At 45.2% G+C, this 13,341-nt stretch overlaps 1 protein-coding gene across 9 annotated transcripts in view; it reads left to right on the top strand.

The window, feature by feature from the left end:
- LOC112982199 (PH and SEC7 domain-containing protein 3) overlaps window positions 1–12,480 on the top strand; it is a 141,609-nt gene extending 129,129 nt beyond the window's left edge. For 7 of the 9 annotated variants that reach the window (XM_064501795.1, XM_026098410.2, XM_026098452.2 and 4 more), the window contains one exon: window positions 3,310–12,480. In XM_064501795.1, the coding sequence (XP_064357865.1) occupies window positions 3,310–3,519 (210 nt within the window). In that variant the 3' untranslated portion in view covers window positions 3,520–12,480. The remainder of the gene's footprint in view (window positions 1–3,309) is intronic. The other 2 variants (XM_026098420.2, XM_026098429.2) reach the window with 2 other exon arrangements.
- The last annotated feature ends 861 nt before the right edge of the window (window positions 12,481–13,341 follow it).

Below are 13,341 nucleotides of genomic sequence, written 5' to 3'. Positions count from 1 at the left end.
CTTATCAATGCATTTTAATATCTGATGGGAGGGTGCAAAGAGGATGCAGCCAAACTCTTCTCAGTGGTGCCCAGTGACAGGACAAGAGGCAATGGGCACAAATGGCAACACAGGAAGGTCTGCCTGAACATAAGAAAACACTTTCTCACTGTGAGGGTGGCAGAGCACTGGAACAGGTTGCCCAGGGAGGTTGTGGAGCCTCTATTCTCGGAGATATTCAGAAGCCATCTGGACACGGTCCTGGGCAATGTGTTCTAGGTGACCATGCTTTGAGTGGGAGGGGGTTAGACCAAATGATTGCCAGAGGTCCCTTTCAACTACAGCCATTCTGTCATCCTGTGATCTTTTTGCCCTGGTCCCTGAATCAGCAGGGAGGATTGTCTGGGTTTCTAGAATTAAACAAGCCCAGGTCAGTTTTAGAAAATGGAGGGCTGTGTCTCTGTAAAACTGATGTCAGTCCTGAACACAGTGCTTAGATGTGCAGAGCAAGCTTCAGACTTTCTCTCTGTGGAGTTTTTGGAGGTGGTTTGTGGAGCTTGGGAGGGCAAAGAGTTTATTTGGTTTGGGCCGACTGACACTAAGTTTATTTTCTGTCGCTTCTGGAAGCATGTTGAGTTAGGATGAAATGCAGGCTGGAGTGTTTGATGATTTAGGAAGAAGACTGGTGGCAAAAGAAGTTGTGCTTTTTTCATTTGTTTGTTTTCTGTCAATTTTGTCATGATGGGCTTTGGAGTAATATTCCTCAGGTATGTCAGTACAAAGAAGAAGAGCTACAGCACAGGAAACAACCTTCTTCCCTAGAGAAAGCCTTGAATAATCATTGAACCCTGCAGTTCGGATGTGTGATCAACACTGCCAGGAACACTGTCTGGGCAGGCAAATGATGGACCAGCTTCTGTCAGGTGCGAGAGAAGGTGGTTCAAGCTGCCACTGTGCGAAGCTGTTACCTTCATGCTTGGTGCACATTTCACAGGATATGTACAACGGTTGGTAGATGGTGAAAAACATGAGAGCTATCTGAAGATCCTGAGTAGAAACTTTCCACCAGTTTTGGGGCTTCCTCCCCCTCCCTTCAGAGCAAAGTCCTGTGAGGGCCAGGCAGGAGCTGGTGACAAACCTTGCTGCATGAGGTCAAAGCAAAAGGGCAAGAGGCGAGTGAGGCAGCATTTTGCACTTGGCTCTTTCAGGCTGAGGCGGCAGACCAGAGCTTGCATTGGTGTGCAGAGGACCATGCTGATATGTCCACAGAAGCACAGTAAAAAGGGCAGATAGTCCCAAAGGAAGCAGGATGGTCATGTTAGGAAGGAAGAAGCCAGATTATTTTTCTGTATGCCCTTGTAATTTCTCTTCCTTAGCTACCTGAGTTTGCTTCATCCTTATTCCCAACAGAACACAAGTGAGATGGCCTCTACTTGTGAGGGGAGGCAAACCAGAAGTTGCCTAGTCTTTTTCAGAGATGCAGCCTTGAGCATTTCTCCATGCGAGTTACCTCTTTGCTTGGTGTCTGAGAATATACTGCTCCAGATGATGATTACTCATTGTGAAAATCTTGGTATGAAAGAGAGCTTTTGAGTGTTGTCAGGTGAGAGGTGAAACCAGAAATTTGGTGGGTGGCTACGTCATCTCCTTTGTCATGTGCATTCAGTCTTCAGAGATAACATTGCAAAAACCTTTGAACATTTTTCTTTTAAGTTTTATGTCTTTTCTTTCTTGACAGAATTTTCCAGATTACCTTTCTTTTTTTCCTTTAAAAAGAAAAAAATTCCACCAGCTTGAATGCCTAGCTCCAAATGTCACATCACTAAAAGAACAAGTTTGCAGTTGAATTTGAAAGAGAAACTACTTAATGCACTGTTTAATTGAGACAGAAATCCTGGATCCACAAAGTCAGAGGTGAAATGCTCATTGACTGAAGTGTAGGGCAAAAACTGGTTCCAGATTTCCATTCTGATTGCCAGGTCTTGTGACCCTGTTGGTGTTTAGTGATCTAATGAAAAGCAGAAGTCTATATGGCAGTAATGTCCCCCTCTCTGATGAATAATATGCTGATCCCAGGCTTAGAGCACTGGCTTGGTGTCTTTTTTGCAGAGGTGTCCCGTTCGTTGTGTGATGAATCATTCATCAGCCCACTGCATCATCAGACTTCTGCTTGCTGTTTCTCTCTTTCCTTTCTTATTGAGTGACACATCTTACCTGCTTAATACATTTGTCTCCTGCATTGTGGAGCTGGAGCTCCAGATATGGAATTGATAAGAATGCTATCCTTTATTTAATTTTTAGGTAGATTCTCTTTTGATCTTCCTTTATGAGATTTTATTTATTCAAAGGACTCTTTGGAAACCCAGTCACATTCTCTCCTTTTTTTTCTTTTCAATTCACTCTTCAAAGCAGCTCCCAAGCTCTTCTATTTTCTGCCCTCAAATAAGGTACTCAAATAAGTAGTATTATTACCTGAACTTTATTATTTTATTATAAATTGGAGAAATTTTCATTAAACACTTTTTGCTCAGTCAGGAACGTAATAATTTGGTGGCTATTTTGTCGCTTGGAAAAACAGATTAATAATCAGTAGAAAGGTTTAATACCCAAGCCCACTGAGATCACCTTAATACAATGCCTGCACTGCATCATCAGTGAGTTTGTCAGGGACAGGCTATTAAACAAATGCTGTAAGGTGGATTGCTGTTTTCAACACCTTCCACACCTGCTACCATTTTGGAGGGCCTGCAGGGATTTTCTGTTAATCTACCTTCACTTTGTTGGTTGCTGAGATACTCTGTGCAGAAGGATATTATTGTGACACCCAGAGCCCAGGTTTTCCTGCTGGAAAGGGAAAGCACCAGTACAAGAGGCCATAGTAAAATGGACTTCTCACAGATGAACATGCCTGTTTTGGATATTTAATTCCTCTCAGGCCCTGTGTGAGCATGGGCTGTGACTCAGCATGGCTAAGGTCAGCAAAATCTCCTTTGGTGTAGTGACTCAGAAATCACCATGCCCCCCAACGAGCTGAGAGCTGCTGTTTAGTAGAGTGTGGGATTTGTATGCTGCAGAAATAAGTGTCTCTAATTGTACAGCATCTTTGGGCTCAGCCTGACTGAAATCCCTTTCTACAGTGTAATATACATTAGCCACTATTGTTCATGTCCACATTAGCTACCATTGTTCACATCTGTATGAAACGCCTGGCTTTCAAGACCAGCAGAAGCCGTTACGTTGCCCGAACGGTCTTTCAAGTGCTCCTGTAGACTTTTTTTCCCAGACTGATTCAGGCCTTTTTTTTTTTCCTCTCTTTTTTCCTCTCCGCAGAAAACTCGCTATGAGATTTATGTTGGCCTCCTGAGAGAAGGGGTGAAGGAGCTGCTGAGCGGGGAGAATGATGGGCCAGGACTGAAGAAATCCCACTCAAGTCCCTCGTTAAATCAGGAGTCTCCAGTTAGTGCCAAGGTGAAACGCAATGTCTCGGAGAGGAAGGACTACAGACCAGAAACACCCAGCATTAAGCAGAAGGTCACTTAGAGTAGAAATGACAACTAGGGGAACATCCATGCAGCAGAATACCGGTGGTCAAACATTTTTCCTTTGATAAGCTGTCATTCACAAAAATAAGTGCATCTGCCTGAATGGGGTGTTAGTGACATTTTCTATTGTATATTTTGTTGTTTCTGTACAGATTGTGGGAGATGTCTTTGCTCCTGATTTGCTTTGCTTTGTTAATTTATCATTTAGCAACTGAAGCACATCTTTGGGGATTTTTTTGTTTTGTTCTGTTTCTAAAGGAGCTTGGGGGAGGGGAAGACCGCTGTGACTTATTATCTGTCTCTTCCCCTTTTATCTCCTCCCATTGGCACGTGGCTTTCATCTCTCAAGTCGCTTGTCACTTTATTTACATGGTCGGTGGGAAAAGTAACTGGACAAATGCTGCAGTGTTGTGAATTCAGACTGTTGCTGTGAGCAATGTGTGCAAATAAGCAGCTGCAGAAGGCTGGTTAGAGTCTAGGATGCTGGGAATAGTGTTTTCCTGACAATGCAGAGCAGATGATACTGATACTCAGCAATGGGTGCTTCAGTAAATAGGCGCTGTTGCTTATGATTATAGCATTGACCCTGGACCCACAAATGCGAAGGAATGAAACCTGAAAATCTCTGGGAATTTTGGGATGGCAGCATTGGAATAATTTGTTTTTCTTTCCTCGCGAAAAGTCTTCTCCTGAGGTAGCAGACTGGGGGGGTATCCAAACCCATGCTGTCTCTGTGGCCAGGGATTACCCAGCCAGAATGAGCCTGGGCTTTAAACTTATTTGCAAAGAGGCTACTGTAGATGCTAGCCATTATAAGCATTGTGTTTTAAAGACAAAGGGTGTCTGTGTAGTTTTTAACTATACACTCTCACTTAGCTGCTATATAGAGAGCCTTACAATATATCATTCATCCATGTTCCCCCTTCCAGGAGTTTCCTCGTTGGTATGCCCAGGTGTTCGCAATTTCTCTGCTAGTCACAGAGTATTTTGCCTTTCCTCTTCAGGAAGGGATTCTCCTCAGCTATCCATTTTTCCTGCTTTAGCTCATGTTCAAGTGGAACAGGCTGGCGCAGACTGGAGAATGGGATAGACTTGGACTCCTCAGAGGGCAATGCCATCATGGCTGCTCCACGTCTGGAGGTCAGCACAGAATAGCCACAGATTTGGCCAGTCCTACCCTCCACCCACGTGAAACAGCCTGCATGGCAGCTCCAACGTGTTTCACCTGGGGCTATTAGTGGCAAGCTCAGAATGGAGAGAGGGGAATGTGGCTAGAGATTTCCATACCTCAAAACCCCGTTTGCTCCACAGTTCCTTAGGTGGTTCACAGTCTGGGCACTGGCATCAGGGGATTAGAAAGATTGTGCAGAAATCCCTTTTTTACTTTGAGCCCCTCCAGCTCTGAGCTCACTGTGGTGTTGTGGAGAGCATACACTCGCCCGGTCCTTAACACCCTGGGTTTTAATCTCAGGTTTGATACTGGCCTGCTGAGTGAGCTCAGACAGGTCACTTCTCGCCTCACGCATCCCATATGCAGAATAGTATAACCGCGCTGGCCTTTTCCACAGAGCATCTTGAGAGGTACTGTTAGTGTATCAGGTGAAAATTGTTGCTATTGTTTTTTGTTGTGCCTGGCTCAGGTCAGCCTTCCTGAAGGATATAATTCTCAATGTGTAAAGAAAAGCCAAGATCAAGACTGTTTAGAAATGTGCTGGTACTTCCAGCCCCAACAGTTGTAGGGCCACACAGATATCTCCATCAAAAAGATTACCACCGGAGTGGATTTATGTTCTGCCAGACCTCCCGAAGGGTCCAAGTCAATTAGTCCAGCTTACTGAACTGCCGGTTTAGTGGGCAGCAAAGGGAACAATCAAAAGAGAAGGACTTTCACAGGAGCTGAATGACTTGCCTCCCCACTGAGGACCACTGCGCAATGGCTTTCCCCGTGCTGTGCTGGCCATCGGCTGTGATGAAGATGATGTACTGCCAAATTCCAGGAGGTGTCAGAGATAATCGATCCTCAAAGCCGCAGCCCAGCAGCAGAACCAGAGGGAATTGGCTTTCCAGCACGGTGGTAAGACGTGTAAGCAACGTGGCAAACAAATGTACTGCATCTGCTGCCGAGAGTGGCTTCTCTGTGCCAGTAGTAAGGAGGTCAGCACCTACCCCAGCAGTGTCACTGAAGACTACCGAGTCCCAGATGGAAACTGTCAACTCTTCCCAAGCATTGAGGCGTTGGCAGTTGTGTGTCCCTAGACAGGAGCAAGTGTCCAGGCATTTTCCTGAAGAAGAGATGCCTCCTGGAACTGAAGACAAAATTGCAGAGTGCTGAGAGAAGAAATTCAGTGTAGACAGGTGCATGGTAGCACTCACTGGAAGGGATTGTTTGGATTACTCACTTACATGTGGCAGATCAACAGCTCCTGGAGCGGAAACAAAGCCAGGAGATCCCTGCAGCTGTTCATCATGCTGTGGCAGTTGAAAACAAACAGAAGAGAGGTTACACTGAGAGGAATAAAATCTCATGGGGAATGCTGATTGCATTTATTCAAGAAGAAAACGTGTGCTGTCTTTGATATTGCACTTCATGGAAAGCATGGAGTGGGGAAAAAAAAAAAAAAAGTGTAGATTTGTAAATGGGCCCTGTTGTGATCCCCCACAGGAGGGTACTCTAGATGGGCTTTTTGAAGGCAGTCTGGAACGTGCCCAGAAGCCTATTGTGATGAGAATGCAGTGCTTTTACAGGCAAAGAGGTCACATTTAACTTTTCTTCCAGCTTTTAAAATATTCCAGCTGCTGTAGACTGCAGTTAAATTGCTGAGCTCAAAAAGGAAATGATTTCTGTAAAATGTGTTTTGCAGCTTTGGCACAGAAACTGGTTAATTCGTCTTCAAAGTCATTGCAGAGGAGATGATCTCAAGCAATACGAAAAGTTAAATAGTGAGCTGCAAAAGTGATCTTTTTATTTATTTTTTCAGTTTTCATTATTTATTCTCTATTTCCATGTATACTTGTAAATGGTTTGTGGTCTATTTTTTATGTCTCATCTGGGCTTAGTAAATGCAGCTTTTCACTGCAGTTTTTAGCTATTAAATATTTGCTGAGTTTAGAGCACTCTAGGTGAGACTGTTGAGGTGTGCAGATTAGTTAACTGAGAATTTGCCTGGTTCTGCTCAAGCTGTAATTAATGCCATTTTGCTCAGTTGCTTTATGAACTCCAAGCACCCCAGGCTCACAGGTGGAAATGCATATTTTGGCAAGTAGAGAGAAAAGAGTGAAAGGAGATCCTGTTGCGAATGGCAAAAACTCCTGGAGCCCTATGAGAACAAGATCATCTGCCAAGCAGTACTGTCATTTGCTTTCTTTCTGATGGTGTTGCAAAGGGTGGGGAGATCCGCAGGAGGTGTCAGTGGTGGGTTTTGCGGTTGGCATCATGGGGAATCAGGCCGGATAACTTTGCGTGATACCTGAGTATCCTGATTTTCTCTCTAGGCTGCACCACCACAAAGCAAACCTATGTCCAGCCCCCACGCCAGCCTTTGCTTCAGCACTGTGGGGAGGTTTGGTCCTCCCTTGTGGTCTTTCCCGACACTGGGAAGCCACCTCCCTGCCTGCGCCTCTAGAGGGTGGTCGTGAGGAAGGGAGTAGGACTGGGCCCAGAGGGACCAGTCTTGCTTTGAAGATTGCTCATTGCTTAATCTCCGCAGGCTAGAGCAGCTCTTCTGTCCTGCTGAGGCAGGAGAGGCCTCCATTGGGCCTCTATAAATAAACAAAATTCATCTGACAGCAGGGAGAGGAGGGAAGAGCGCAAAATTGCCTTCCCCTCTCTTTGCTCAGCAACCGAAGTGAGTGAAAAATTCTCCCGAAGCCAAAACCGCACTCTCCTTTGTGAGTCAGCAGGACTCTGGGATTTGGTTCAGATGATTTTTGTTCGTCAGGGGTTGCGCAGGAGAATCCCTGGGCTGGCTGTGTGTTTGTGTGCGTCTTGCAGATAAATCACGCATGGACTAGGGAACATGACTACAGCTTTTTAATCCAGTATTTATGTTGTGTCTTTAATTGATGTAGAAAGATAAGTCAGCCAGCTGGGTGATTAATGTAGCGGAGCTGTGGGGAAACGCTGTTTAGCCACAATGCCGATTCAGACAGTTTTTCATCTACAGCCAGCCATTTGTGAAAGGTTATCAGAAGCTTTCTAGAGGCCATAACTGCTCTTCTCTGAAGTGCCCTCTCTTGGATCCCACTTACTCCCAGGGTGCTGCCTGCTGCCCAAGTTCAGGGAGTCTTCTGGAGAGCTGCGCCATGTCCTGCTTTGAGCAGCAGTTTGGACTAGGTGGCCTCCAGAGGTCCCTTATGACCTGCATGGTTTTGTGCCTTTCCAGAGCGCCTGTGCCCTCCTGTAAAAGGCTTCTGGCTCAAAGCAGTCGAGCTTTCCACCTAACTCTGGTGACATGGCTTCCTGCTTGGTTAGAGATGTCTCTTCCTTTGGAAGATGGTTGTGGCAGTGGAGAAAGTCTAAGGTGGCAAGATTATTGCGGAGTTTCTGGAGGGATTGCACTGGAATGTTCTTGAAAATAGGGAAGGTTTTTCCTCTGTAGATGGCACCTAGCAATACCATGTCTGCATTCTCCATCCCAAAATCAGTTTTGGCCTTATTGCAGTTAGTCTTACAGCTCCTCCTCCTCCTCTGTCAAGCTGCTCCCGTCTGTCATCTTAGCACCTCAGCTGCTTCTGTATAACAGGTCTCTTTCCTTCCGTGCGTGCAGAAATGCAGAAACTCTGACTGTCCCGTTCTTGCCTTGAGAAAACCTGCTCTGTGGCGGTGCTGCTCTGAATGGATAATCCTTCAAACAGCTTTCTAATTCTGCTCGTTTGTAGCCTGTTTCCAGCCGCAGTTAAAGCTGGGCAGTACAGGACAGTCACAGACCGTTGTGATCCTTTCGTGGTATGCTGCAGGGACACAAGGTGTCCCCTTACGCTTAGACCAGACACTTGTACTCCACTGGTACCAGCTCTGGTCTCCTTTCCAAAAAAAGCAGAGGCAACCCCTGCTGTGGGGAAACTTTGACAGGTTGTTTTGCAAGGAGCCAGATACCTTGCAAATCAGGTTTTGCAGTCTTCTGGGGAGCTCTTAAAATGGATGCCATTTTCAGTCGGCGCCCCCCAAGCGCAGAGACGATTAGTCAGGCAGTCAGAAACACTGGCTGCTTTTGCAGAGGCAAAGGCAGTGTGAATGGCATATCTCAAACAATCTTCCAGCCTGCTACTTGTTTCAAAATTACCCAGCATTGCTCTCCCTGCGCTCCTGGGCATCATGTCTCCCTGCAAAGGCAGTTTTGAAGTCCTGAGCATGACCAAAACTCCTCAGCACCTGATCCTGGTGCCTGCTGTCTAGGCTGCCTTGAGGGGCAAGCCAAAGAGGCTGCCTCAGAAATTTCTTTGAAAGAGCTGGTCTCCAGCCTATACTTTATAGGGGATATTTTTTAATGCGTATTTGTGCACTATGCCTGGCCTCTCCTTTCTCTCAGAGGTCTTCCACTATGTCCTGACATCCTCTGTGAATATCTGCTCTCCTGTTGGCAACATCCAGTTGAACAGTGAAAGGGGGCAGGCTCAGCCCAGAGGGAAGGTACCTTGCTCATTCATTTTGTCAGCTGCGTTGAGGCTTTGTGTTAAAGGAAGTGCTCTCATAAATAATTAACAAATGCAAGCAACAGGTTTCCCAAAGGCCACACCATTGACCTAACTTTGCTCCCATGGTCAGAAGGAGCAAATTTATGCCAGCCTGAAGTGCTTCTGTCCTTCCCTTTGAGCAGCAAAGTATTCTGTAAAAATTATAATTTTTTAAACAGTGAGGGACCTCCCGTGGCATCTGTTGTTAAATCTGTGCTAAGAATCATGTGAAGTACAGGCCAGAGGTTTATTTGGACCAAATGTGAAGTGTGCTACTTAGCAATGAAGGGATTAGAAATGCTACAAATTAAAAGGGCAGATTTTTTTCTCTGACACAAACCATTGTAATTAGTAGTCACTCTGTGACACTAATCGTGCATTTAACTTGTGTTAGTGAGACCAATAGAAGAAGACTTTTTTTGTGTAAGCAGGCAAGGTTTCAGCTTTGCCTTGGGCCAAATAAATACCCTGGTCTAACTGCATAGCAAGTAGCCACGCTGCCATAGAGATTTGTTTGACATGAAATCTTCTTCTGACTCCCCCAGCCCCTTGCTGGGAAAATGGAGGTCTGTGATATCCAGTCTGTGTCACTTTAAACATTGGGAGCAACTTGTAGAAAGCCCCAGGTGGCTTCAGAGGACAAATTCTATCATTATTCAAAGTCTTAAATCACTTACACATCACGAAAGCCTCGTTCTCAATGCTGTCAAATTCTGAAAACCTGTAGGATGAGAACTGGGATGGTTTTTTTCATTTGTGCATAGTCATGACAACCATGTCCTCTCACCTGAAGACGGGATTATAACTTGGCTAAAAGAACAGAATTTTTTGACAGTTTGAGAGCTTCAAAATCACTGCTTTTCTCATGAGGTACAACCTGAGGCTTACATTACTTGGTAAATGTGTTCAAATGATGCCTATAGATGTGTGTATGTGTTTCATAGGTATGGCATGGCTTGTGTGGCTCAGCACTACAAAATCTGTTGTTCTTTTCTGAGGCTTGTTTTCAAGCCAAGCACTTCAGCAGCTGTAAACATTGGTAAGATGCTTGTTGTTCTAGTTGTCAAATTAAGTTAAACAGTCATCAGAGCTTTTGCAGATTTTGCATATCCCTTGAGTTCCCTTGCTGTTGTTCAACAGGGGCTGCCTGTTGTTCCACATGTTAAAACAAAGGCATATAGTTGAGTGTCTAAGCAAGGGTTACTGGGTGGGGTTTGCTGCTTGCACAGCTTCGGGCTAACTCTCTTTTCATTGATGTCAGCTGTTGCCTGCACTGTGACCATCCATGCAGACTCCTTCTGAAAATCACACCATAGGAATGTGATACATGGTTTTATTTCTGAAAATTTTTGCTTCACTCTGTGAATATTCAGCAAGGGGACATCATGTCTGAAACTGTCCAAGCAGCACAGGTGCCTGTGATGTCTCTTGCAGATATAATCAAGCAGTGATAGTGAGGATTTTTTTCTGCAATTGTACAGATTTCCAGAAGAATCTGTTCAGTTCATCAGCAGGGAAAAGAAGAGCAAGAGGACTGAAATGTCTCCCATGGGCATCTCATATGCCTCTCAGAGGTTTCTCTTGGGAGGTTTAAACAATCTGAACAAGTTGCTGGTGTGAATAAAGATATAATGAAACCCAGTGGGTTTTCCTATTAAGCTCCAGTCAGTGCAGCACTAGATCTGCATTAACCCAGGAAATGGGCAGCAAAGCCTTAGGGTGAGATTCTTACCTGCAGTCATAAACATTTAAGTGTGCAGTTAACTTTAAGTACTTGAGCAACCTCAGTGAAGTCATGCCTGTGTGCTTCACTGGACCATGGCCAGAGTGATCACGTCTTTAGGACTGGGACTTGAGTGGGCTGTAGCTCAGGATGAAATGAAGGGGAGCATCCCCTTCACCTTGCTTTGGGCCATTTGTAACCCTGAAGTTACATTTTCAGGGGCTGAGCGCTATGGCTTGCTGCCTCACATGGTGATGCAGTGGGAAGAGGAGGATCAGCCCTGTCATATATAGAGTCCCAGTTAGGAATTGTCATTTACCCCCCACCTGAGCCGTTGCAGCATTGTTTTCCTTAGGCCAAGAAAGAGCACTCAGTTCTCAGTTCATGCGGTGTTGTCCATGTCGTAACTCTTGGTAGCAGAACTGCAAAGAACAGCATGCACATGTGTGTGCACATGTGTATGGACATGCATCTTCTTGGCACAGACCAAACCTTACTCTAGTATTCTGCAGCATTCACTGAGGGATATGACCAGAGCCACCCATGGGGCCCAGCAGCGGTCCTTGCAAGACCTTTCCTCTGGCTGGCCTCCTATCTCTTTTGCCAAGTGTAGAAACTTTCTGTCTAATAACCTTGAACTTAGCTTACTGGCATGACTGAATTGCTGGAGTGTTTTTCATGCAGTGCACTAGAGGTGCAGTCCCAGTCTCACTGCTTTGTGATAGCTTCCCAGTCTGCCTCAAAGCACTGTGGAGGTAATCAGCAAATCTTTTCCAGCAGCATAAAACTTGTTGCTCTGACTGTTGAGGTGGTCGTTGTCTCAGGTTTGCACCTGTCCTACCCCTGCGGCACCTTGTTCTGTCCCTGGGAACATGCATGGCCAGATAAGTGCACTCCTCCCCAGTGGTCAGAGCCAGAGCTGTGCAGGCTTAAAGTAGCCCTTGTTCATGGGAGATGTTTCCATGTGCTGTTGATGTCCATAGGAACATAATACTTGCTTACACAGAGATGCTTTCCTGAAGCAGAGCTGTCACTCTTTTCTACAGGTACCACAGGATGCCCTTGGATCCTCTATTCTACTTCATGTAACTGGTACTAGAATGATCTTTTCCTGACAAATGAAGGCACTTACTAGGTCCTTTTTTCCCTTGGGAAAAGGACTCATGGGGATATTGTTATATCATTTAAAATAATATTTTGGAACTTAAGTTTACATTGCTTTATTTTTCACTTGAGGTGACTGTATATAAATATTTCCTTCTATTTTATCATTGCTGATAAAGTAAGCCTATGGTATACAAACAAATAACTTGCCTCTGATGTATTGAAACTGTGAGATATAAAGTAGATTTCTCTCTTGTGTCCATGTTCCTGACTATTATTCTGTTCCTCTGTGTTTTTATAAGTTGGAATAAATGTTGCTTACAGGCAGTAGAGAGCCTGCAAGCTTCCTAATAATTTTTATGTAATTGAAATCAAGCAACCCCAGTGAAGAATCTCACATATGTATATGATATATGTATATGTACAAACTTTAGAAAGAAATAAACCAAATGTATTTCATGTCCTATAGCTGAATGGATTTTATTGGCGTCCTTACTGTTGCTTAATATGAATAAGAACATGAAGATGGCTTTACTGGCTCATACAGCAGCCCCTGACTGGGGTCTGCAGCCCTGCATAGGGAAGATGTGGAGCAATTAGTTGGCACAGTCCCTTCCCAGTGCACCATTCTGGGAGTCAGCAGTTTAAAGGTTTTCTGAGTTAGAGGGCGCATGTATTGCATACCTCACAGAAACACAGTCTGGACTTGAATACCTCTGCTAAGCGGAGGTATTCAAGCATGTGGACCCCAGAGGTAGAGCAGGCACACTGGTCTCACAGGAGGGTAGCTGGAACACATCTCTCTCCCGTTGCACCTCTGCAAGAGGTGGCTTTCTCTCTGAGCAAGATACAGTGGGTATATTCTGCTGAGCTGTCACCACATAGCTGCAAAGAGACCAGGAGAAGGCAATTAACCGATTAAAAATGGGTTTGCTGCACATGGTTTGGAAGAGGGAGGCTGTGTGATCAGCTGGTCAAAAACTACGTGGAATTGCCCCCCCCCCCAAAAAAAATTATTATGAGACAGCTTGTTTGAGAGCACTGCCTAAGTTGGGGGTGGCTGCTGGTCTGGTGGATGGGACGTGAGGACCTCTGACAGACAGAAGAGTGGGAAGGTACGGAGAAAAAGGGGAGTGCAGAAAGACAGAGGCAGGAGCAAGTAAGAAACCATGGCCCTCCTGAGTGAGGGGAAACAGACTGTGCAATGCAAAGCAAACAGTCCTGTGCTCCCTCTCCTTGGGTTGGACATGCCTCAGTGTGGGAGGAAAAGAAGCTGGGTGGAGAGAGGCAAACGATGAGAAGCTACCCAAGACATGCAAA

Source organism: Dromaius novaehollandiae, chromosome Z (genome assembly GCF_036370855.1).
Source record: "Dromaius novaehollandiae isolate bDroNov1 chromosome Z, bDroNov1.hap1, whole genome shotgun sequence".
Lineage (NCBI taxonomy): Eukaryota > Metazoa > Chordata > Aves > Casuariiformes > Dromaiidae > Dromaius > Dromaius novaehollandiae.
This window is presented reverse-complemented; position numbering and strand designations above follow the sequence as displayed.